This window comes from Microtus ochrogaster, chromosome 2 (genome assembly GCF_000317375.1).
Source record: "Microtus ochrogaster isolate Prairie Vole_2 chromosome 2, MicOch1.0, whole genome shotgun sequence".
Taxonomy (NCBI): domain Eukaryota; kingdom Metazoa; phylum Chordata; class Mammalia; order Rodentia; family Cricetidae; genus Microtus; species Microtus ochrogaster.
Genome location: NC_022010.1, coordinates 72,347,289 through 72,371,633, shown reverse-complemented (window position 1 = coordinate 72,371,633; position 24,345 = coordinate 72,347,289). Strand labels below are relative to the sequence as shown.

General features: G+C 49.2%; 1 protein-coding gene across 5 annotated transcripts in view; it reads left to right on the top strand.

Moving 5' to 3' along the window:
• Window positions 1-24,345, top strand: part of Itsn1 (intersectin 1) — a 180,310-nt gene that overhangs the window by 125,122 nt on the left and 30,843 nt on the right. For all 5 annotated transcript variants that reach the window (XM_013352721.2, XM_005345191.3, XM_013352716.1 and 2 more), the window contains 5 exons: window positions 2,415-2,581; window positions 5,473-5,518; window positions 7,354-7,475; window positions 12,184-12,301; window positions 13,745-13,936. In XM_013352721.2, the coding sequence (XP_013208175.1) occupies window positions 2,415-2,581; window positions 5,473-5,518; window positions 7,354-7,475; window positions 12,184-12,301; window positions 13,745-13,936 (645 nt within the window). The remainder of the gene's footprint in view (window positions 1-2,414; window positions 2,582-5,472; window positions 5,519-7,353; window positions 7,476-12,183; window positions 12,302-13,744; window positions 13,937-24,345) is intronic.

The following is a 24,345-nucleotide window of genomic DNA, read 5'->3' as shown; positions in this document are numbered from 1 at the left end:
GTCAACAGGCCTCACTAGAGGGGGAAAATTCATATTTTGGCTCTCTCATAGTAATTATGTAATCTCAGTCATGCCTCCCCTTCATCTGTGAAGCGGGCATAATAATCACCCTTTTCAGGGGAAATTATTACAGGGATTATGAGGTAAAATGTATACAGCTTTTAGATGAAAGCCAGTCAGTGCCTGCCCCTTTTCTGTTTGCCTCGTGTCCTTGCTTACTGGGAGAGGCAGTTAGAGCAGTAAGCGTTCTCATCCGACAGCAGTATGGAAGGGACACGTACAGAGACTTAAGAAGTAGGGTCACAGCGGACCCTCACTCACTCTTCCAGTCAGGCAGCAGAGCAGAAGCAGTTCCCACCTAGGTGCTGTCTGTCTGGGCATTAGAAAAGCTGGGAGAGCGTGCTGGCCTCGTGGAAGGAGAGCTTATAGGAGCACACTGGCAGTGGAAATTCTGAGAAAGGCTACTTAAAGATTAATGAGCCTCTTGTTAATAATACATTAAACATCATCTCATTTAAACTGTAGATTTCAATTATCCATTTTGATAGGTCAAAGTAGTGGCTTGGAACTGGCCTATGCCCATCTCTTTAGTGTCTCCTGAAAGGGGAGCTTGCTGGGAGCCCCCTGAATTCTCTTATGGACTCTGGCTTCCCACAGCCTTGTACAGGATGGGGCGGGGCATGTGAAACCTCGTAGTCCTTGCAGGCCCCTTACGTTTTGCAACATTGCGCTCAGCTAGTGGTCCCATTTCTGAGTTTCCTAAACATTTTGAAAGATATTCCACAATTTTAAATGGATTTAAAGAAGGTGATTTATATATTGGATAATCTGGGAAAGATACAGAATGCCCAGAATCCTGTCAGAAGTGGCCGGATGGGAGTGAGCGGTGAACAGGAGCAGACATGACCATCAGTGTCCAGAACACTGAGAAATCAAATAGGTGCGCGAGTGAAAGGAGAATGCCCTGTTAGAGCTCCGGTCTCCATGAACGTGCTATGGTTTCTCAGTGTTAACTGTGGAGCTTCACGTTACCAGGGAGGGTGACGTGGTCACAGCTGGGTGACCGTGGTCAGCTGTGGATCTAGCACGGTCCTCTGAGGGAGATCTTTGTGGTTAAGGGTGCCCATTTAGCTCAGACCCTAGTGGTTTGGTTCTGTGTACTTCAGTTTTCATTAGGACAAAGGTGTTCACGTTAGTCGGGCAGGAGCTGACAAGACAGCTCGGCAGGTAAAGTGCTCACAGCCGTGCCTGACAGCCTGCGTGTGATCCCAACTCTACAGTAGAGGGGAGACCCGACTGCTGACCCTGCCATCTGACCTCCAGATGAGCCACAAAAAATAAATGTGAAATTGGCCAGTGGAGATCTCTATACCAACGTTCCAGCTGCTAGCCAACCTTACACTCTGCTTTGAAGGGTATTGACTCATGTAAGATAGGTTACAATGTAACAATACAGGCTATCCTGAGAGTAACCTTTATGAAAAACTTGATTTTTATACTACTTTTTAAAAATGTATAAAGGCCTAGGACAAAGTGGATAAAACGTAGAGATAAGAAACATGTGCCTCTTTCTGTCAGTCTTCTGTACTTACTGACTAGAATGACTTTGTCCTGAACCTCAGGGTCAGTTCAAAGCAAAGCAGAGTTCTTAGAGTTACAAGGAGACGTTCCTGTGGATTGCACCTCTCCAGCTGGAGTCCCTAGAGAACACCAGCTCTTACTCCTCGAGACGAAACCACGTGAGGAGTAATTGCTAAATGACTGGCTATTTCCTTGGGTTAGGGAGATGTTACTTGTGTCATCAATCCCCACACCTGCTTATGCAGCTTGAGTGACAAGCAGATGTCCCGTCGTAACCAATGCCTACTGTGTAACTCTTAAACAGTCCTCGACCATTTATATACATGGCAATATATGTCTCAGACATTCACTCGGGTATTTAAATAGCAAAAGGCGTATCATTTGATTGATATAAAGGGTGAAGTGTATCTGAAAGTCCGAAACACAGATATTTGCACGCCAGGAGCCTGCATGTGAGCACGCCCTACCCTGTACATAGCACAAAGTAGGCAATCAATGTTAGCTAAAGCTAAATGAGAAACATTTTTTATTTAAAGAGGTGATGTATCTAAACAGATCATAGATCATTCTTGATGCTCGGTCAGGAGATGTGCAGTGCCTCTGGTTTGTGTTCCTGCGGCTGGATCCTCACAGAGCTTCCTCTCTGCCTACACTCGTGTGTATGGGCAGTGGGGGAGTGGAGCCCAGGTGGTACAGCCCTGTGTTTTAATCTGTGGCTAGTGTTTCTTGAATGGATCTCACCCTGACTTCCTGAATCATAAGTTTGCTTTTGCAAAGCTGTCTGGGATGTCTTTAAACAATCAAGCTCTCTCCGTATCTCAATATTTCTCCAGAATTTATTGCCATGTACACTTACGAGAGTTCTGAGCAAGGAGATTTAACCTTTCAGCAAGGGGATGTGATTTTGGTTACCAAGAAAGATGGTGACTGGTGGACGGGCACGGTGGGCGACAAGTCCGGAGTCTTCCCTTCTAACTATGTGAGGCTTAAAGATTCAGAGGTAAACCCACATTAACTGTTTCCTCTCCCTCTCTCTGTGTGGTGGTTCTCTTGGCGGGGAGTTGATGCTTGACCGTGGAACACTGTTTGGGTTCTGCAGAGTTCTGGATTGCTATGGTAACTGAAGTGTCTGACCGTGTCCTTTGGTACCATGGAGCAAGCTCTGGCTTCCTCCATGCAGAACTCTGGGGTTAAGTGGGACTGCACCAGGGGCTCTCTTCATCGCTCTGTTCCAGTGTGCAGAGTTGACAGTGTTCCTTCCTGTAACCAGTATATGATTGCTTGATTAGCTCTCCATGGCCATTAGCTTTTAGATGCGCACAGCTGCCCTTGGCTGTAAAAGGTGTTCTGGTTCTGCTCTGTGCTTTGTCTCACAGTACAAAGACATTAAGTTTCAAGAGGTTGGTATGTTTGGGGCGATGCCACTATCCTTAGATATCTGATTGCATAGGATGTGGTCTTGAGTTGGTGCAAACTTAATGAAATGGTTGGGGTTGGAGGGTTTTATAGTGGCCAAGTTCAAGTTAAGGGATTTTCGTGGTATGATTATAGCCTTTTAATAAACCCATAGAAACAAACCAGCAGGAATGAACCTGAGTTTTTTTAAGGATAGTAAATCCGTAGCTGTTTTCTTTTACCCCTCACATCTCTCGGCACTGAGAGAGAAACTGGCAGGGCCTGTGGAGCTGCATCACTGAGAATAGCGGGTGGAAAAGGCACTCGCTGTCGCTTAAATGCCAGGCAGGGAGTGCGCACCGGCTTCTTCTCTAGGCCCTCGTGCTCCTAGTGGCTTTGGTGAGGAGGGGCCCCGGCGACTTCTGCATTACACTTGCCACTGGTTTTTCCACCCCAGGAACGATTCTGTGTGCTTTAAAACTGAGTTACAATGCTTGCTGTGGTAGGAGAGCAGCTTGCTAACTTCTGGGTGTTTGTAAGTCTGCCCGCCCTCAGGGAACTCCGCGGAAAGAAGCCAGGGAGAAGCCATTTTCCCATGTCAGACAGCTGGCCTGTGGACTCCCTAGACCTAGAAAGGGAAAATCCAACGCTTCTCTGGGCCAGCAAGTTGGCCTTAGATTATGCAGCTGGAATTTCAGGGGCAGGATGCTCCAGTTCCTGCCATGAGACACAAAAACTCTCAAGTGAGGTCACCTTTTGGAACAGGTGAAATACAAAAAGCCATTTGGTTTGCATCTAAACTTATTTTTAGTTTATTCATTGACATTTTATTGAAGTTTCCTGTATAGGTAGGTAGGTAGGTAGGTAGGTAGGTAGGTAGGTAGGTAGATAGGTAGATGGATAGATAGATAGATAGATAGATAGATAGATAGATAGATAGATAGATAGATAGATAGATAGATATAGATAGGTATATACAAAGATAGTCTTGATACATATTAAAGTAACATAAGAACAATAAGCTGTTATACTGAAAAATGTAAAGGCTGTTTCTTACATTATATTTTAATAAATCACAGCTTTCTGTCTAAAAGCATCTGAAGCCCTTAAACAGGAACAGCCTGTGCTGGTTTTGAAAGGCCAGCTGACCTGTGAGGAGTTTCCGCCACCGCCACCGTCGTCAGTTACTAAATTATTGGCTATGGGATAACTACCAGTTAAGATTTTTAGATCAAATATATTCAAATGGCAATAAAAATACAAGGTTTGGTGTGAGAGCAAAGCTTCCTACAAACTTAAAAGGAAACAGTACACTCTGGTGGGGACACCAGGCTGGGCCCGTGGGCTGAGGAGCTGCCCTTCCGTCCCTTCCTCCCTGCGGCTTCTCCGAGGGAAGATGCTGGAGCCACCTGACTTGTGGCTGGGCAGTGTCTGTTGCTTTCCTCTGCGTGTGGAGCATGGGGAATTATTATAAGCCCATGTACGGGAAGTAACTGAGTCTTTCATTGCTATTCTTTATTTGATATTTAGGCCATAAAATTAGCAAGAAAATTGATAGTTTATAATTGTGCTCATTAATTAAAGCTCACTAGTTAGAATAAAAATTCATTTCAAACTGTTCCTCTTCAGTGGTCATTTGATTTCAGTGGCCAGAAATATAGCAGCATTGATAAAATGGGTTCCTTGTTGGCACAATGCACATTTTTATCTTTACAGTGACTGCCTTGGTTTATTAAATCCTTCGCTTTATTTCCATTGAAATGCTTAATTTACTACAAGGGTAGGCACTCAAGGGGGAGCATTAACTGACAATAAAGCACTTTGTCACACAGATTAGATTCTGGCCCCTGTCCTGGCTCTCATGGTCTCTACTGGCTGACTCAGCTGGGTTAAAGTTCCATGGCTATCCGGGAGGAATTCAACCCCAGAGAGTTTCTGGAACACTCAGTAGTTGGGAAAAAACATGGTTTGCTTCTACAATTGTGCTTCCAGCATAGAGAGAGAAATGTCGGTGCTCAGACAGTGTGAAATTGGGTAGAAACAGCATGCAGGAGAGCAGTGAGGGGGAAGGGTGGGATCCCTCCTCCCGATGCTGGGTCAGTCCTTAAATCCTAGTGTGAATAGAGCGAGAGCATCAGTGCTTTCATGTGTTGAGTCTGGGTGGGGGCGCTGGTGTCTGCCGGAGCCTCCTGTCTAGCCATGCGGAGGTACCGGGAACTGTGAGGGGAGCATCGTCCTCCTGTCATGGGGCCTGATGCTGCATTCGCCCGGATCCAGGGCGTGCCTGAGCCTCCAGGCCTGCAGGACTACATGTTTGCTCTGTCACAGGGTAAAGGCCACCTGTGTGCACTGTCCCCCTGATACACGTACTCCCATGCTCCCCCTGAGTGAAAAGAGGGACTTAAGGGCTCTAGTGGGGTTGTGTTGTTAATCATGTTTTTAAGTTGTGCAATCACCTCTTCAGCATGCAAATGAGACCTTCTGCTCTGTTTTAAGGGCTCTGGAACTGCTGGGAAAACAGGGAGTTTAGGAAAAAAACCTGGTAAGTTACAAACCCCAATGCCTGTGTTTCAGCGTCAATGAATGCACTTGGTAGTAGTTCCCAGCCTTGTTTACCGCAGCCAGAAGTCTAAGTAGAGGTGAAGGAACCTCCCCCGACAGTGCGTGGGTGGACCCTCCCCTGCTAATTAGTGCCCGTGGCTGTGAAGTGGGGAGTGGTGGGAAGCCATCAGACTGCAGGGTCAGCTGCCTGGGGCATCATCTTGCTGAGTTTGGAAAGCGGATGCCCATGAAGCCCTGGTGGCACCAGCAGTGGTGAGCAGAGTTGCAACAGACAGCACCACATGGTGGGTTTCATCCATTTAGCATCAGGTGGTTTCCCCCGGCAAACATTGAAGGTACAAAATGAAAGGCACGCCCCAGAAGCTAGATTTACAGTTTATTTAAGCAAAATCACATGTTCTATTAATAGTGGAATGAAAGGGAAGGAAGCAGCTGTGAAATGGCATGGCTGGTCTGGCCCGTCTTCCCAGCCAAGGTCACTGGCGCTATTTTGCTGTCGTATCCTTAGGAAATTATAGGTCTGAATGGGCACTGCTGTGCTAGAGGAGCTACAAGCTCAGCTCCTGTTGGGCTCACATAGTCAGAACACATAGCTGTATCTGCTCTTTCTGGGAATTGTCTACACTTTCAACATCTGTCCAGTATTTCATACAGTGCTCAGGTGGGCCTCGCTCTACCCTGACACTAGCAAGCTGCTCGGGGATATGGGCTCTTCAGAATGCTAGGGCAGATCGCTGGCCCGTATGCCAGGTCCTTTGAGGAGCAGAGACAGCTGGTGCCAAATAGGACGCTAATTGGGACTGTCTCCAAATGAAAAACTTGGAATCTAGAGCTCGTCCTTGGCATGCCAGAGGAGTGTCCTCACCCCACAGACTCCCCATTCAAGCTCTTGGTTGGAGCCAGACTAGTCAGGCCTTTTGCCTTCCTGGGTTTTCTGAAGTTCTGAGCAGTCCCTCCCACTGTGGTGGCCAGCCTCAGATTGCAGGACAGAGTAATAGGACTTGTTAAAGGGGCAGGATCTTATTCCTGCACTGGACACAGGAGGAACAGTAGATGTTGGAGCTTGGGGCCTCTCCCACCCCTCTCTTTCTGACTTTCTGTGTTTCATTACTCCCTCTTGCCATCCTTTCTGTCCTTTCTACTCTTTCAGGTTCGTTGAGATGAGGGTGAGTGCAGAAGAGTAAACAGTTTGTTCCTTATCACTTCCGCGTGCAGGGAGCTGCAGCCTCAGTCTCGGCTGTGGTCCTGCCGGGAGTGTTCTCATAGGATTTTTAAGATCCAGGAAACTAGAGCACATTCGCATGCTTTATTCCTATACAGAATTACTATCTTTGATTAAGTTCTCATGACTCTGTTCCTCTTGTAACTTGGAATAAAAAGAAGTTAAAGTAATGGCTCTGTGATTCAAACCATAAATGCATGGATAGCTCCTAGAATATGAGCCATGGCTGATTTGACTTGTGTTGGACAGTCCTAAGCCATGTGTAAGTGAGCTGCAGCCAAGTTCCTGAGGAAAATCAAATTTCCCCTACTAGTGTCCAAGCAGAGGGAAACATCCTTGAGATTCACAGAGCTAGGGGGAGCAGGCACCTAGCCCTTCATCGGGGTTCATAGTAACTGTGGGATTTGACAGGAAGCATAGGACAGGCGGGATGGAACTTCATGGCAGGGGAGCTGAATGGAGAGGTGTGTTTGCACTGTCTTCCGGGAGAGGCCAAGACGCGGTGCCTCTGGTCCTGGGAGATGGCCGTGTCATCCTAGGAATGCCTTCCCCCGCTCTGACAGCACGCTACAACATTTGATCTTGTTTTTCAGAAATTGCCCAGGTTATTGCTTCCTACACGGCCACTGGTCCCGAGCAGCTCACCCTGGCTCCTGGCCAGCTGATTTTGATACGGAAAAAGAACCCAGGCGGATGGTGGGAAGGAGAGCTGCAGGTTAGTGTCTCTGTTTATGTAAAAATCTCCGCCCAGGCGCAAATTTGCAAAGTCTCAAGGAACAGTTATTTCACTGCAAAATACAAAGAGTGTCATTGTCTGGCCCTGCACCTGCCGAGGGACTCCTGTGTGTCCTGTGTCTGGTTCTCAGAGCGGGGAATGCATCAAGACATCCTCATGTGTCCTCCTGGAACGCAAAAGTAGTGTTTTGTTAGAAGTGGTTTACCACGTGCCAACATGGCGGTGTCCTTCCACACAGACCACATATGTTCATCATGTTGTTTTCGGTGCCAGTGTGTATCGAAATTGCGTTACTCATTTAACTCTCACTTCAAGACACAGATATTGTAGAAGGGTTATTATTGTTTATCATGGGACAGAGTAGGATGGTCGTAGGATACCACACTGCTTGTTATTTGAAAGCATACAATGGTAACACAGTTGAGAACTGGGGCACTATCTAGTCAGGTGATTAAATGGCCATCACCAGTGGGGACAAATGGTCAGTATTCATGCAAAACGCTACCTTGTAAGGTCACAGCATCCATTTGTGTCAACAGAATTGCACCAACTGAGTCTAATCCTAAGCAAGCAAACAGGTAAGTGCAGAGTGAAGGATATTGAACTAAATAGCACAGGGAAGGGTGCACCCTTCAAAACATCAACGACTAAACCTGTAGAAAGGGGGTACAAGAGATAGTGACAATATCAGAGTCTCCTCTGGACTCTGTATGAAAGGAAGCCAGGGGAGGGGTGCAGAGGCCAGGCTAGCTCAAATTACTACAGCATTGCTGACTTCCCTAAAGCTCAGTTAGTCTACAGCTCAGTTTTTTTCTACTGGGGTTCATTTTTTTTTAACACATGCCTGAAATACTGATTTTGAAACACTGATATTACATATTGAAATATGTTAGGTTAAAGAACCATGGTTTGGGGACTAAAGAAATGACTCTGATTGGACCTGAAATAGGTTTCTGCTACCCACTTCAGGCAGCTAACAGCCTGTAGTTTCAGCTCCAGGGGATCTGATGACCTCTTCTGGCCTCTTTGGGTACACACACACACACACACACACACACACATACACACACACACACACACACTACAAATAGATTTTTTTAAGAACTGTGATGTGAGAACCTGATAGTCAGGTGGTTCAGGAACAAATGACAAGAGAGAGGGTGAGGAGGCTAGAAGGGATGGGGCTAGAAGACACACAGATACCCAGGTAGAGAGGACCCACAGATGGTGGGGCAGCTGGGGTAGGCATTAGCGGGGGTCCTCGTAAACAGTGCAGGCACGTTCTGTGCTCTGCCATTATCTCCTCATTATCGGGAGTTAAGTGTGCTCCAGCATTACTAGTGAACATGAGACTGGACTCTCCTTGTGTTTCAAGCCTCTGGGAGCCCTGGAGCTACCATACACGCATGTTCGCACATAGGAGCAGGTGCGCATAAGAGCTGGAACCACCATACATGCATGTCCGCACATAGGAGCTGGAACCACCATACACGCATGTCCGCACATAGGAGCAGATGACATAAGAGCTGGCCTGTTGGCCCTTACACAGGAAATGCCTCGCTCCTGCCCTCCATCTTCTTCTCACTCAGTGAACACCAGTCTGGGACTGCAGGCTCCACCTGGCTTCGCTCCATTGGCATTCCTCCCTTCATGAAGGAGAGTGTGGGCCACAGCTCACCACATAGGCACTCCTTAGTGGCCTGCAAAGGGCTGAGTGCCCAGCAGCTGTCCAGTTAGTATACAAGGGGTGCATACAGTGTTTCTCCTTGGTCTAGCACTGGGGCCTGCTGATAACACAGGAGGGCCCCACTTGTGACCTGGTCATTTATAGCAGCGCCCTTGTGAGAACCCGTGTCCCTATAGAATGAGCCCGTGATAACTTGCCATCGTGATATGTCCGCAGTCTGCTTATCCCATTAGCCAGTTTTCGTGTGGCTCTGAGCAGGATGGTGTGACAGACAGATAAGTCTGAGACAGGAGACCGGGTGTTGGCCACTGAGTGCAGAGGACTGGGTGGGGTGGTGAGCGTCCTTGGGGAGGAGAAGGGCTGGCTGCAGCTCCCCAGCCATGCTTCTCTGCTCACAGCTGTGTCCAGGCCCTTCCCAGTGAGGAAAGAGGACCCATACTGTGCTGAGCTGGACATAGGAGAAAGAAGTACTCTCGGCCTGAAGCAAAGCCATAGTCTGTAGCATGACTGACCATAGGCTTACACAGGGAGCTGTCTGGTGGGCAGCCAGAGATCCTGGCCAGGGGCAGCATACTTGTTGAGGAATCCAGCCCTGGCTCCCAGAAATCCATTCCGCTTGCTGTGAGGAGTAGGGAGCTGCAGTGTTTCTTGCTCTTTCATTGTAGACAATGTCTCACTGTGGAGCCTTGGCTGGCCTGGAGCTTACCATATAGACCAGCCGGCCCATGCCTCCCAAGTGTACACTACCACTCCCAGCCTCAACTTGCGTTTAAGGCGGGGTCTCACTGTGTAGCCCAGGCTGGACTCAGACTTGCAAGTCTCCTGTTCCTGCCTCAGATGCTAGGATTGCAGGCTTGTGGCCCAGTCCTGGCTCCCATTCTTCTCAGTCCAGCCAGCCATCCCCGTGCATCTGTGTCTTGACTGCCGCCTGCCTCTGGTCCATGCGTTCTCCTGCTCAGAGCACTGTCATGACTCCTGCCGCTTTCTTCACCATCCCTGTGGACCTGCCTCTTCTTCCCTTTGCAGCAGCATGCCCACCCTGTCTCATCCGACACTTTGTCTGGGACAGCCACACCCCTGGGCCTTGAGCCCTTCCCATGGGCCTCTGATTGGGCCTCTGATCCCTCAAGGGCTAGCCGTTCCTCACTTACTCCAAAGGGCTCTTAGAACCAGCAGCACTGCACTCTCCTCTGACCACAGTCAGTGCTGGGCTGTGACTTAGACTCACGCCTGTTTTTGTTTCCACACTCGGATTGTCTCTGGCTCGACTCCTTAAAGAAGCGTGTATTTTAGTTTAGCCCTCACACCCCTGGCACATCAATACAGTGTTAAATAGCATTGGCCCTCACAGGAAAGTAGGAGGCTTGCTGTGTGTCCAGGAATGTCCCTTACGGAGACTCTCCACAGCAGAGACACACAGCAGAGAAGGGGAAGGAGTTCAGTTCCTGCCCCTGTAAAGCTAGGGGTAGGGCAGAAGAGTCTGGGAGCCTTGCGGCAGTCTACAGCCGTTAGAGCGGGAGTGGCTAAGCAGACACAGCCCTCTTCAGCAGATTCACCATGCAGAGCGAGGGCAGTCTACAGCTGACTGCCGTTGGAGCGGGAGTGGCTAAGCAGACACAGCCCTCTTCAGCAGATTCATCGTGCAGAGTGAGGCAGTACTGGAGCCAAGGACATGACTCCTATCTGACCAACCAAATCTTAGCTGTGCGCTAGAGCTAACCCAGCCTCTCCTTAATGACCTGTTGAGTGGAGGGTAGAGGTGTGAGGTGGTATCGGTTTTATTTATCTATTTGGGGAATAGGTGTCACAGTCACGTATGTGTGTGTGCCATGTGTGTGCTTCGTGTTCATGGAAGCCAGAAGAAAGTACCTGATCCTCTTGAACTGGAATTGCAGACAGTGGTTAGTTGCCACGAGGGTGCTGGGAACTGAACCCAGGTCCTCAATAAAACAGCCAGTGCTCTTAACCGCTGAACTAAATCTTCTGCCCTGACAGGTATTTTTATCAGGTTTTTTGTGGAGACTTGCATGTATGTGTGTGTGTGTGTGTGTGTGCATGTGCATTTGTGTGGTGCTCTTTCTCCTGACAGTAGGAATAGACAAGGATAGCCTCTTGCATCTTCATACCTCCACATCTTCTGCCGTATCTGATACTGGAAAAATGCTCCTTATAGGGCTCTTGGGCCAAATCAGGCTGTGGAGTGCAGGAGAAGGGTGCCAGTCGGGAATGTGCGCGATGCTGGAAACTAAGACAGTGGGAAATCTTGCTGCCATCTGGGAACCTGATGGTTTTTGAAACAGCGTCAAGTTGAATACATGTGTTCTGTAGACGCTATGCGTTGTCTGACATCTGCATGGAGAACTCAGGCATGGTAGTGAGTCTGCAGCCCTGGGACTGTTGTGTCTCTTTTCAAGCTCAATTTAGGCATCTCAAAATCAAGAATAACAACACTGTAGTCTCAGGAGCTATCCTGTAGACCAAGGCATCTGATGCCCAGGTCTTCTTGAGCACTCATGACATTAATCAGAAGGTCTGTATTACCTGATTGTAGCAGTAGATTGCTAACTAGTTTTCTATCCTATTAAAAATAATTTTAGCTTTATGTGTATGAGTATTGCCTAAATGTATGTCTGTGCACCGCTTGTGTGCCCGGTGCCCGTGGAGAACTGGAGTGTCAGACAACTGTAAGGTGCCAGTGGGACTGGGAATTGAACCTTGGTCCTCCAGAAGAGCCAGTGCTCTGAGCCCTAAGCCATCGCTCCAGCCCGTAGCTTTCTGTCTTAGCTACATTACAGAATATCCTGAATGTGTGATCTACATAGTCCAGCTCTGCCCATCAATGGCTACCGCAGTTTGACTGGAACGGCCATGTTTGAACATGCAGCAGTTTGTATCTCTTTGTATCTCAGCTCAGTGTGAGTGTTGTACAAGGCCCTGCTACAAAGCAGGTTGTGTGAGAATGATGGGCTTTGTTGTAAAACATTATTATTTTCTTCTTAGGCTCGAGGAAAAAAGCGCCAGATAGGCTGGTTCCCAGCAAATTATGTCAAACTTCTAAGCCCTGGAACAAGCAAAATCACCCCAACCGAGCTACCCAAGTCTGCAGCGCTGCCGGCAGGTAAGGCGCTTGCGGGTCTCTCCGCTACCACTCAGGGTTCTCATTCAGTGATGTCTCGTGTGATTGTCACATGTGCTTAGCTCTTGTGCTTGCTGGCTCTGACCCACAGTCGGTGTGTGACCGGGAATATGTATTTCAAAAGCTCCAAGCATCTCCATAGCCTTTTTGTGCTGGGCACTGCAGAACCCTTGTTGGACTCTTGAAGGACTTGGGGATGCTGTGACATTAAAGACAGATTTCTTTCTTGATATCCTTCCCACTCTTTACCCTGGGATTTGGGCCACTGGGCAAGGCAACAGAAAGGCCCCTAAAATAAAGTTGTGACATCTGCTGGGGAGAGAGGGGGCTCACTGAGTGGGCAGGACATTGTTGTATCTTTTCCTAGAGGGCAGGCAATGGCAGAAGGCTGCAGCTGGCTTGTCCGTTTTCTGATCTAAGACAGTGAGTTAGCTGTGGAAGAGTGGCCTAGACTTGGTGACCCCTATGGAGATTGTGGACGCTTTGCTCCATCATCACCTTGTGATTGGATGTCTGTTTTATATGTCCCCTGTGAAACTAGCTTAAACTTGTTGTCCTTGCAAGAAATGTCAGGACCTAAAATGTTGTGGCTGAACCCTGATCCCCAACTTGTCCTCTGTGCATGAGCTGAGGCCTTGTGTGGGCAGTAGCGGGGTGGGTACCATCTGAATCTGCTGTCCCCTGGGAGACTTGGCAGACCCCTCTCCTATCAACTCCTATCAGCTCCTGTCAGCTTGCAAGCCCCACACCATCTGCAGAAGGATTCTCTTCTCTTAGCTGGAGAGTTTGAGAACCCTGAAGCTGCATATAGGTTGTTGGTTAAGAATGAAGATGCCAGGCAGTGAGAATGGGTCAATACACTGGGATTAAAGGAAAAGGAAAGTTGTTCTTGAGGTGTGGTCATCTCTGATACATGAATATACAGCAGAATTGCCTCCTAAAGTGCTGGTTTCTCTTTTTTACTGAGATTCAGAAGTGTCCGCAGACCAAGTGAGAGCCATAGTCCACCTTTAGAATGACCAGGCCCAGGGCTGGAAGCTCAGGGCCAGAGCACTTGTCTATCAATCTTCAGCACCACAGAAGAAGTTAAGATACAGACATGCTCTGGCTCCTGGCAGTCTGCACTGCGCTGCCGTGGGAATTGGGTGGTACCAGCCAGTCCTCCAGAGCCAGCGCTCTAAGTCCCTCCACCGCGCTCAGAATAAAGGTTCCCTTGTCTGCTGACAGGCGCTGTGAAAGGGGAAGACGTTGTGACATTTAAGACAGGGTAAAATCTTAAAAATGTAGTCCTTCATCTTCCTCTGTTGCCACACCATGGAAAGTGAGGCCCCGCTGCCCTCACTCGCCCCCTCTGCCCCGGGAATGTACCTGCTGCTGCGCATGTGCGCTGGGCCGTAGCTGCTCACACCGCCCTGTCTCCCGCAGTGTGCCAAGTGATCGGGATGTACGATTACACCGCACAGAACGATGACGAGCTGGCCTTCAGCAAGGGCCAGATCATCAACGTCCTCAACAAGGAGGACCCCGACTGGTGGAAAGGAGAAGTCAATGGGCAGGTCGGGCTCTTCCCATCCAACTACGTGAAGCTGACCACGGACATGGACCCAAGCCAGCAATGTAAGTGCCCTGGCGGCTCTCTTCCTGGCCTCCTGGCCTCTTCCCATAAGACATGCAGCATTGCTCTGATTCTGCCGAGCCTGGCTTGCAGACCTGGAAGCCAGACCACTGCTGCATTTGAACAGTCTCTTTGAAGACCTTCTGTGATGCAAGGCTAGTCCGTGGGGTTGTTTTTGTTTTTAAATTTCATTCCTTCTGTAGCATGTCCCCCTCCCCTCCCCCCTTTCTTTTTTCTTTTCTTTTTTTTTTTTAATCATTTTGGCACCATGCTGTGTACATGCCTGACTCATTTTCCTAGCTTGAATTTTGCACATTGTTTTGTTTGGCTTATGTGTTGTTTTCCTCCTTTTTCTAGGAATCATATGTTGTCCATCCCCCCTCAGGCTTGAAAGTCCTCAAAGAGACCCACTATCCCATATCACTGCCCAGAGGGATGATGGGAGATGCAGCCTTGATCATGTGACTTGCAGCATGATCACCTACTGCCTTCTGAGTAGAAGAACTCACTGCAGAGCAGTTTACCTCATTTTACCTTAGTTGCATGTGATCGCAGTGTCTGAGTCATTACGTGCAGAGACAGGAGCAAACTGGCAGAAGTGCCCAGGGCGGTGGGTCCTTTGCTGGCTTTTCCTACTCACTCAGCTGACTGCCCTGCCTTCACAGGTGCTCTCAGTGGTTTGGAGATTATTTTTAAATGTGTATTTTAGCCTTTTAATAAAAATCAATCAATTACTTCTTTGCTATTTTGGATTTGCAAAAAGACACACTATCAAGGAATGCTGCATGTGCTATTAAAAATTGTTCCAAATGTCCATAAATCTGAGACTTGATGTATTTTCTTCCATTTTGTCCAGTGTTACCAACTAAATTGTGTAGTTTGGGGTTTTTCCCCTACCGTAGAGTGCAGAGGAGTTGAGTGTACCGCTTTGAAGATGTGTAGAGAGCGCCTGCCTAAATAGGCGTCAGGCTTGCTTGTGATGTCGTGTAGCTGTTGCATGGAACACATCTGTACTGAAGAAGTGGCTCTTCCCGCGGGAACCGCCGTGCACAGTGCTCTCATCTTCTGCGTTGATTTTAGTTTGCACGGTGATCTTGTAGCCACACGAGAAAGTACCTGTGTTTCCGTTTGGTCTCAGATTTATCCAGTTGACTGGTGTCTGTTTCGAGGTTTTCATTTGGCGTATTTTCATACCATACATTGGTAAGACACCACCGCCAAGGTGGTTCCGATCAACAGTCTCTGTTACAGGAAGTTTATTCCAGTTGCTTTTCATGGAATACTTTGAACAAGTAATTTTCTTGACAAGAAAGAATGTATAGTTTCCCTGCAATTAATTTCCAGTGTTTACATTTTTAACTAGACTGTGGAGTTTCTACAGATTAATATGAAATGGCACTCCTGGTCCACATGTGTGTTAACTGTGCTGTAGCCATGTTTGTCTTTAGACATTAGTTGGAAGCTCTCAATAAAAAAAAGAAAAGAAAGGAAAGGAAAAAATACCACTGCTGACAGCCCAGGCAATGGGGTTGGGGAAGCCTGAAGCACCATCTAGGAGTAAGCTAACTGCTGTCTTTCTGGGTTCCCTCCTGGGGAGACGCCCTGCTGGCCGTGTCATGGCTCTTCTCCCCTCACATGGTGCAAAGGACAGGGCAGCCCCTCCTTGTCTACTTGCGCTTCAGTGTTTCGTGGATATGAATGTAAAATATATAAATATATAAACTGCGGCTTTAACAATTGTAATACAACCTTTGGATTAGTTATGTGTATAGATAATTAAATTCTTCATATAAAAGTTAGATGGAAATGTCTCTGTGTTCTTGCTGTTGGAATCTTGCAGTGGTGAAGGCACCACCCAGACAGGTGTCAGCCATTGGCCTGCTACCCACGTGCTGCGTGTGAATCCAGACATACTCCTTGATATCCCCAGCCCTGTCCGGTCAATATGTAAACCGTGGCTCCTTATAGAATACTAGTTTCCAAGTGCGGAGGTCTGCACCAGCTAGGCTGTCAACTCTCTCAGTGGAATTTTAGTTTGTGGTGTTGACACACTGACAGGTTGTGGCTTGGTTGGGGCACAAACACTGGTGGAAAACTGTGTCATCTAAGGAGCTAGTGAGTACCAGAAGACACATGGATAGAGGCAGACTTGCACATTTCCCCAGGCTGGGGTCACGCCAGCTATGCACTCTTGTGACAGTTACAGAGACAAATCGGCACAGGACACACGGGTGACACGCTAGCCCTGGTGGACACGTGATTGGCGCTATCCTCCTGAACCTCACTCACTGGGCCTTCCTGCCCTTCCTTCACAGTTTAGCAAAAAGTTGGCAAAAAGTTTTGAGGCAGGGGTAATAAATGTCCTGTGTTTTGGGTACCCTGTTGGGTTCTAGCGAGAGAAGCAGTGACAACAAAGTCCATATGAATCTTTATGGGTGTGTGTTACGTTCTGCGGAGTGGGGGTGAACTGTAGCATGCGCAGGCCAGCCAGTGCTTGGGGGAGGGCGCTGCTGCCACAGGGCAGACATGGCCCCCACCAGGAGGGGCAGGGGCAATACTGAAGTAGAGACCAGTGAGCCAGGTGAACTGTTATGGACCTAGATGTCAGAACAGGGAAGACTCAGTGGGAGGTGGGCAAGGCCCTGCCTGTCTCCCATCCAGCCCCTTGTGACAGTGATCAGTCTGCATCCTCATCTCCTCCCCAGGACCTCTTCACTGTCTAAGCAGTGCTCCTTCTCCAGTGCTCAGGTTGATGGTGGGATGCCGTGTTAAGGTGGGTGATGTCTTCGCATTTCCCTCCGGTACCCTCTCACGGTTTGTTCCACTAGTCTTTCTCCCGAGTTTGGGGACTGGCACAGGTTTCCTTCCCATCCCTTCCGTTAGCACCGACTGTGAAGAACCCATCTGGCCCTGTGGGTTTTAGGCAGAGGACCACTCCTAGCATCCTGTGGGTCATCCTACAACACAGAGCACAGTTGACATGGCAGAGTGATCAGGTCTCGCATGTTACCAGGACTGAGCAGAGAAACCCTGGTCTCACCCTACTGGCCACTCTGGCTAAAGTTCACTGGGTTGTCCTGACCCACGTGGTCACTCCACACACGGCTACTGAAGTTGCCCTGATAACTACTGCTGAATATGTGTACCCGTTTTGAAGCTCATATCATGTGTGTGCAGCGTAAAACATTTCCCACAATTGCTTTTTATTTTTCAAAACATCTTGATTGTCCCCTATATTCTCTACTTTTAAAGTTGGATTGAACAGTAAAGTATCCCTTGAGGTTTAAAAGTACTAAGTTTGGTGTTTGATTTTTGTTTTTAGGTTTTTGGGTTTTATTTAATTTTATATTTACTCCGTGTGTGATGAGTGTGTGTGTTTATGTGTATAAAAATCCCTCTGCTGAGTGTGCCACCATGCCCTGCCCAAAACAGCAATTTCATATGACTTAACCCCAAAGAATGTATCATTTCCTGCCACATGATAGGTTTAAGCACTCAAAGACACCCATTGTGTGAGCAGCTCAAACAACCATAGAATACACCAGAATCCAGGTTCTTGACACATCTGTAGGAGAAGCCAAGATGACACCCTAGTTTCTGCTTCCTTTAAATGCAAGCTCCCAGGAGTAGCGCTGCCCTGGTGTTTCCCCGTGTGTGTTGAGACCCAGGGCTGTGGACTTGGGTCTGGGCAGTCTTCACTCAAGCCAATCTGGGAAGCTTACCGCCCAGATAACAATCCCATAGAAAGTTATCTCTGAGCGACAATAAATATTTTATTCCTTTTGACAAAATTACAAATTAATCTGTTTATTCTTCCTTTTCTTTTGACCCCCAAAATACCCAAGAGAAATAGTTCAGGATGCTATTGACTCTCAGTGTCACCACACACACTCCAGTAAATGGCTAGGAAAATAGAGAATACCTGCTGTCTGGGGGCTGGAGATTTGGCTTGGTGGTTTAGAGCACTGGCTGCTCTCCCAGAGGATCCGGGTTTGATCCCCCATATGGGGCTCACAGCTGCCATAATTCCAGCCCTAGGGGATCTGACACAGACACCATGCGCATGTGTGTAGTGGTGCACAACAGACATGTTTTGCAGGAAAAATGCTAACACATAAAACGCTTCAGAAAAAAGAAGAAAAAATATAGAATGCCATTATATGAGGATCTCACTTAGCCACCATTTCCTTGGGCCCTTTTTAAATGAAAACCTGGGAAGAGCTGAGATGGTTTGTCTCAGCCAGTCCCTTGCTTCTCATTGAAGGTTCTGTGCTCTGCACTGAAAACTCCCAGACATGAGAAAAAAATGCCTGATTTACTAAAACCAAGGCTTTGTTTCTGAGACATGACCATCGTTGGTAAGATCCATGTATGCTGTGTTACACGGTTCTATACGAGCGCTACCTAGGAACCAGATGCTACCCACCTGCTCTTCTGTGCCCTCAGGGTCTCTGTGTGTGTGCCGGACGTGCGCATGAGAAAGTGACTTGAATGCATTATCTGTGGCTTGCTAACATACCCTGAACTCGAGTCCAGCTCGAAGCAGATAGAATTGTCTAGAAGATTCTCACGCAGGCTGGCAGCTGCAGTTCCCACATCTGCTTGACTCATCATCTTGCAGGGTACACACTTCCTCAGCGTAGCCACATCTGCTTAGGCTGACCGCTCCTTTCTCCCGAGTTCTCCAAAACCAGGACAGGAGCCGCTTGTGACCTCCCAGAGGGCATGAGGAAGTTGTGTGCTCCTGAGGCCTCTGCTCCCCCTCCCCATGCTGCTGTCCCACTTGCACACTCAGCCAGGCCATACCAGAGGAGCAAAGGACACGATGTGGCAGTGAGGGACAGATGTCCCCTGAAGAGTATTTGACAGTGCTGAGACCTTAGAATCTTGGACACAAGCCCTTCACTTGACAGTGAGGATACTGAGGGTCTAGGGGTACCCTCTAAGCATCTGCCCATCCCAGTGCTGGGCTCACCCCCTTCTCATCCCTGTCTGTTCTGGAGCCCTGCCTCCTGCAGCACCTGCTCAGAATTATTGATGGCTGTCACTTTGGAAGATAAGAGCTGGCCCCTTTCCTTCCTGCAGTTCTCCTACCTCTGGGAATGATGAGAATCCCACACATCGTCACGCATTTATCGCCTACGGTCCACACTGGACTACCTCAGCCTTAGGCCCTTTTTGACTGCAGCCCAGTTTCCCAAAGACGCCAGGCCTGTCCCAGATGCCCTCGCTCTGGGCCACTGTGGCTTCTAAATTTTCATTCCTGGCCACAGCCTGAAGACCATGGTCCAGAATACAGACAGTTTAATCTACTAGCTGACTCTGGGGAAATCAGCACAGCTGTACCCTTGGACGTTGGTAGCATTGAAGGTATTCTAGGATGGCCATTTAGAGCACGGGTTTGGATCCCAGCTCTGCTACTCTATGCTCTTTGTGGTCTTGGGATGTTATTGAAGCTCTTTGGGCTTCACCAGTGAGTGACTGACCACCCAGTACGTGGGGGACGAATGATTTCTGCATGCTCAGTGAGTCTTCTGGCTTCAATCTGTGGCTTCCTGCTTGCTTTCTAACCCCCTGCCCCCCCCCACAACTACTTTCCCAGATGAGAGATTGCAGAGAGAATGACAGCCCCCCTGACCCCCTGCAACCTTGGGAACAAATCACAGTCCCTACCTTCCGGCCACGGAAGCCTTTGGAGCTTCTCTCCCACAGGTGTGACCCGTGCTGACACTGTCTCATGCCAGCGTCTCCCCGCATGCCGCTGGTGCCAACTGCCTCTTTGACACGGGTGACGGTGGGGTGCCCAGCCAGGGCCGTGGAATGTACAAGGCTTTAAAATACCACAACCATGGACGGTTGGCAGGCCCATGCAGGGTTCCACAATAAACCTGGACAAATGTCACTGGGTCCTGTATTTCTCATCACCGCCTTCCGTGGCCTTGTAGTCTCCTGCCAGCAAAGAATGGAACGTTTGCCCCCTGCTCCCGCTAGACATGCCAGCCACTTTTTTTTTTTAAAGTAGCTGTACTGTTTCACTAGAGCTGTGTGCTCCCAAGAGCAGCTGCGCCAGAACACTTAGAGCTCCCAGAAACACACTGCCCCTGTGCCCTGCTGCGTGTACCCAGAACACTTAGGGCTCCCAGAAACACACTGCCCCTGCACCCTGCTGCGTGTACCCAGACAAGAAGGAGACCTTGGCGGCCTCTGCTCTGCTGAACCAGAGCAGGGGACTGGCCGCAGCCGAGCAGGCAAAGCCAAGCAGGGATCTTTGCTCTCTGGAGCATTGCCTTGGAATCCCACAGCCCCATGGGAAGCCCTACATAGCTATACCTCCCTCAGTAACCAACCCCCACTGACTGTCTAGTGGGAACCCTCACCCCAGCCCATCTTCAAGAGACAGAAGAAAATCTTCCACTACCCTTCCCTTCCTCTTGCTGGGACAAAGGCTTCAGAGGGCTGCCTTGCCTCAGTTTCCCTTCTGTTGCTCCCCCCAACACACACACACACACACACACACACACACACACACACACACACACACACACAGGAGTATGGCCCCTGACTGGTGATAAGGCTGTGGGCATTGGAACACAGGCAGGTGTGGTGCCTGCTTTTGAACCTGTAGGAGTAGGAGGAGACACCAGCAGACCAGCTCACAGGACATAGTGTGACCCAAGGCCAGTGCTGTAGTGCAGGGAACCCTGGGAGTCTCATCCCTGGCTGCAGTCAGAAGACCATGGTCTTAGACACACAATAATCTCATCGTGGACTACCAACCTGAAAACCTTTCTGGCGCTAAGGGTCAGAACCCACATCTGTGCCCTCGGGCAGCGTCCTGGGCATGCACCGGGGAACTGACGGGGCATGGATGTGGAACTGAACTGTGCCATATTCAGAGAGATCATGGGCACGGTCTGCTCCCTAGGGCTCCCATGTGCCACCTTCTAGTTAGGAGCTGGCACAGGGTGCTTGGGTCCATAGAGCCTTCAGTTACCCTACCTGTCCGGTCTAAACCAGCCCCAAATCTTCCTTTGCCCCCATATGCTACACACACCCTTACTGGAATTCTGGCTTCAAGTTTAAGTCATTGGTACATCCCAGTAACGCGTCATGTCCCCCCTTGTTCCCCATTTCCTGCTCTTTGCCGTCCTCCCCGCCGTTGTTACCTTGCCATGAAGTTCTTTCATACATGACAAGGAGACCAGGAGGCTGATACACACACACACACACACGTGGACACTGGGTAAGTCACTCACACGTTCTGTCACTGTGACAGGGCCCTAAGGAGGAACTCACAAGGAAGAAAGTCTTGTTTTGGCCAGAGATTTAGCATTCTCATCTACGGAGAATTCAGCTTGCTCCGTGGCTGTGGGCCTTTGGTGAGGCCGAACACGGTGCGTGGCAGCAGGACAGTTTGTAGGGCTGGGTCTCTTCCCTCATCAAGGCTTAGAAACAGAAAGAGGTCAGGGACCAGATACCTGTAAGAAGCATGCCCCTCGTCATCCTCCTCCGACTAAGCCACCGTCTAAGTCTGCAGCGTCTAGAAAATGCTACTAGATGACGTCCATGAGTCAAGCAATGGCCGGTTCCCTCTTGTGGATTGGGCACACATGAACCTTTGGTGTGGGGGGGGCGGTTATCTGCAGACTGTAAGACAGACTCATCTTCCTCATTAGCCTGAGTCCTCTGAGGGCGGGGCCAGCCTAGTGTCTTCAGATTTTCACGTCAGGAACTCCATGAAGAGTCTGTTGTGAGATGTATGCCTGTAATCCCAGCCCTCGGAGGGCTGAGACAGGAGGATTATGATGGGGTGGCAGGTCAGTCTGGGATACATAATTAAATGCTGTCAGAAGTAAATAAATTGGGCTGGGAACGTAGTTCAGTTGGTGGCGTGTTTCCCCAGCATGCACGCAGCCCTGGGATTCATTCTCATCACCACATAAGCAGGCGTGGTCATCACACCTGGAGTCTCAGCATTTGGGAGGCGGAGGCAGAGGCGTGAGAAGGTCAGGTTCACCCTCAGCCTAGGGACTCCTAGGCCATCCTGATATACATAAGACTTTATCTTAAAAGAAAGAAAATGAAGTTAAATAATAATAATAATAATAATAAATCTGCAGAGAGTTAGTTAGGGGTGTGGCTCGGTGGTAAAAACATATGCTTAACATGGATGGAACCCTGGATTCTCTCCCCAGAACCACAAAAGGGGGTGAGGCATCACAGGACAAACACCGTCAAGAGCGATGGCACTCCCCTCGTAGAACTGGCCTGCTGTGGGGTCCCCATCTCTTTCTTGGCTGTAAGCTACAGTCTGTTTAGCACACTTACATCTTCCATCAGCCCTCACTCTTGGGGACTGTGGAGGAGGTGTCGGGTGTTGGTGGCAGTCCATGTTTGCCTCGAGCATCGGCCTCCCTCCCCAGCTGGGCCATGGGTGTACCGTCTTGTTCATTCTCTCGCCGTGTGTGGCAGAGAACCCAGCACAAAGCCTACGCTGGGGACGGTGGCATGGTTGAAAAAAGTTACTGTTTATGGAAAGGCTCCAAAACAGGACACATGCTTCATAATCACTTAACTAGGCTACACACTTACCACTTGGTCCCATGCATATGTGGTATCTAGTCTCCCCCAAGAGTGTGGTGGCCTCACAGAAGCAACCCTGGGTAGGACCTGCAGCCGCTCAGACAGACAGAAAGTATCTTAGGTTGGAAGCATTTCTTGTGTTCCAAAGGAGCCAGTTTGTCAGGGCCCAGGGTGTTGCCAGGTCCTTCTGAAGGACCTTAGGGTGGTGCAGTATACCTCCCATCACACAGCCTTCACAGTCTCCTGTGGGCTGGTGAGCCAGGGCTCTTTTATTTAGATTTACTTTTATTTATGTGTATGTGTGTATGAGATGTATGTGTGAATGGTACCAGTGGAGCCCCTGGAGCTGGCGTTACAGGTGTTTGTGAGCCACCGAATGGGATTGCTGGGAGCCAAACTGACTGGGCAGGAAGCGCTCAGCTTCTGAGCCACCTCTCCATCCTGAGCAGCTGCATCCAGCTCCTGAGAGCCTGAGCTTCAAGGCCAAGCTTGTCTTCAAGTAGACCTTCTAGGAAGTGCGGGAGGAAAGATGGCGGGCTCCCTGGGAACACACGTGGCTCTTTTCATCATCCTGTTTCCAGAGAGCATTTCCGATAGTGGGAATAGCCACGCCTTTCTGGACTCCACACTCCCCTCCATCCAATAAGGGTCTATTCCAATAGTCTGGCCTCACACGCACCTCCAGAGGCCCCGAGAACAGACCATCAGGGCTTCAGTGGGCTCTGGGTGTAGATGGCCTTTCAGGGACAGGAGGCCAGCCCTGAGCTGGCTTGAGCGGAGGGACTGTGGAAGCCCTGGATCCCATGCACTGGGCCAGCTGTGGTTTCCAGTTCTTGAGCTGAGGGACTGTGGAAGCCCTGGATCCCATGCACTGGGACAGCTGTGGTTTCCAATTCTTGTTCCTTCCCACACTGGTATCCAGACCATCTTTTCTCTCGAGAGTGGGAAGTTTTCTCTGCCTGACACGAGAATCACTCAGAGCCTTACAAGGGAAGGACACGGGTCCCCTTTGGAGAGTTAGACATACTTGGTGTCTCAACAGTGTCAGCCAGGACCCTGGCAGTTTCCAAGCTCCTTGGATGACTTCTGTGCCACCATACTAGAGGACTGCCACTCTTCCTTCCTGCCACCAAGATCTTCCTGAAATACAGCCCAAACCTAGCTCTGCCCCGAGCGTGTGTCCCTTCTGACATGGTCTGAACTGTGCCTCCCAGTGTTCATGGGTGAAAGCCTAACCTTGGAGATCCCAGGATGTGGCTAAATTTGGAGTTAGTGTCTTCAAAGATGTATTTAAATAGTACAGTGAGGCCATCAGAGTGGATCCTACTCTAATATGACATAAGTGTCCTTTTAAGAAGAAACCATATGTAGATAGACATGGTTTTCCAGGGACGACATCATGGTTTTCCAGGGACAAAGGCAAGGTCCTGTAGGACACGGGAAGAAGACACGGTCGTAAGCCCAGGAGAAACGAACCCTGCCAACATCTTGGCCTGCTTTTGGACTCCAGGCTCCAGAGCTATGTGAGAGTAAACTTCTATTTTTAAAGCTACGCTGTCTGTGTGTCCTAGCCACCAGGTCACACAAAAACACCCCCTGTCCAGCAAGGCGAAGACAGAACGGTTAAGAACGTGGATTCTGGTCCTACTTTGTTTGCTGTGTCTTAAACAAAGCTACCGACTTACTTGTCTTCACCGTGCCTCTGTTCCCTCATCGGCTCGTTGTGGGTTATCCTAGCTATACCACAGAGTTGTTGGCGAGGAACTGAGTCAACACATGCGCAGTGCTCAGCTTGTTGGTGAGGAACTGAGTCAACACATGCGCAGTG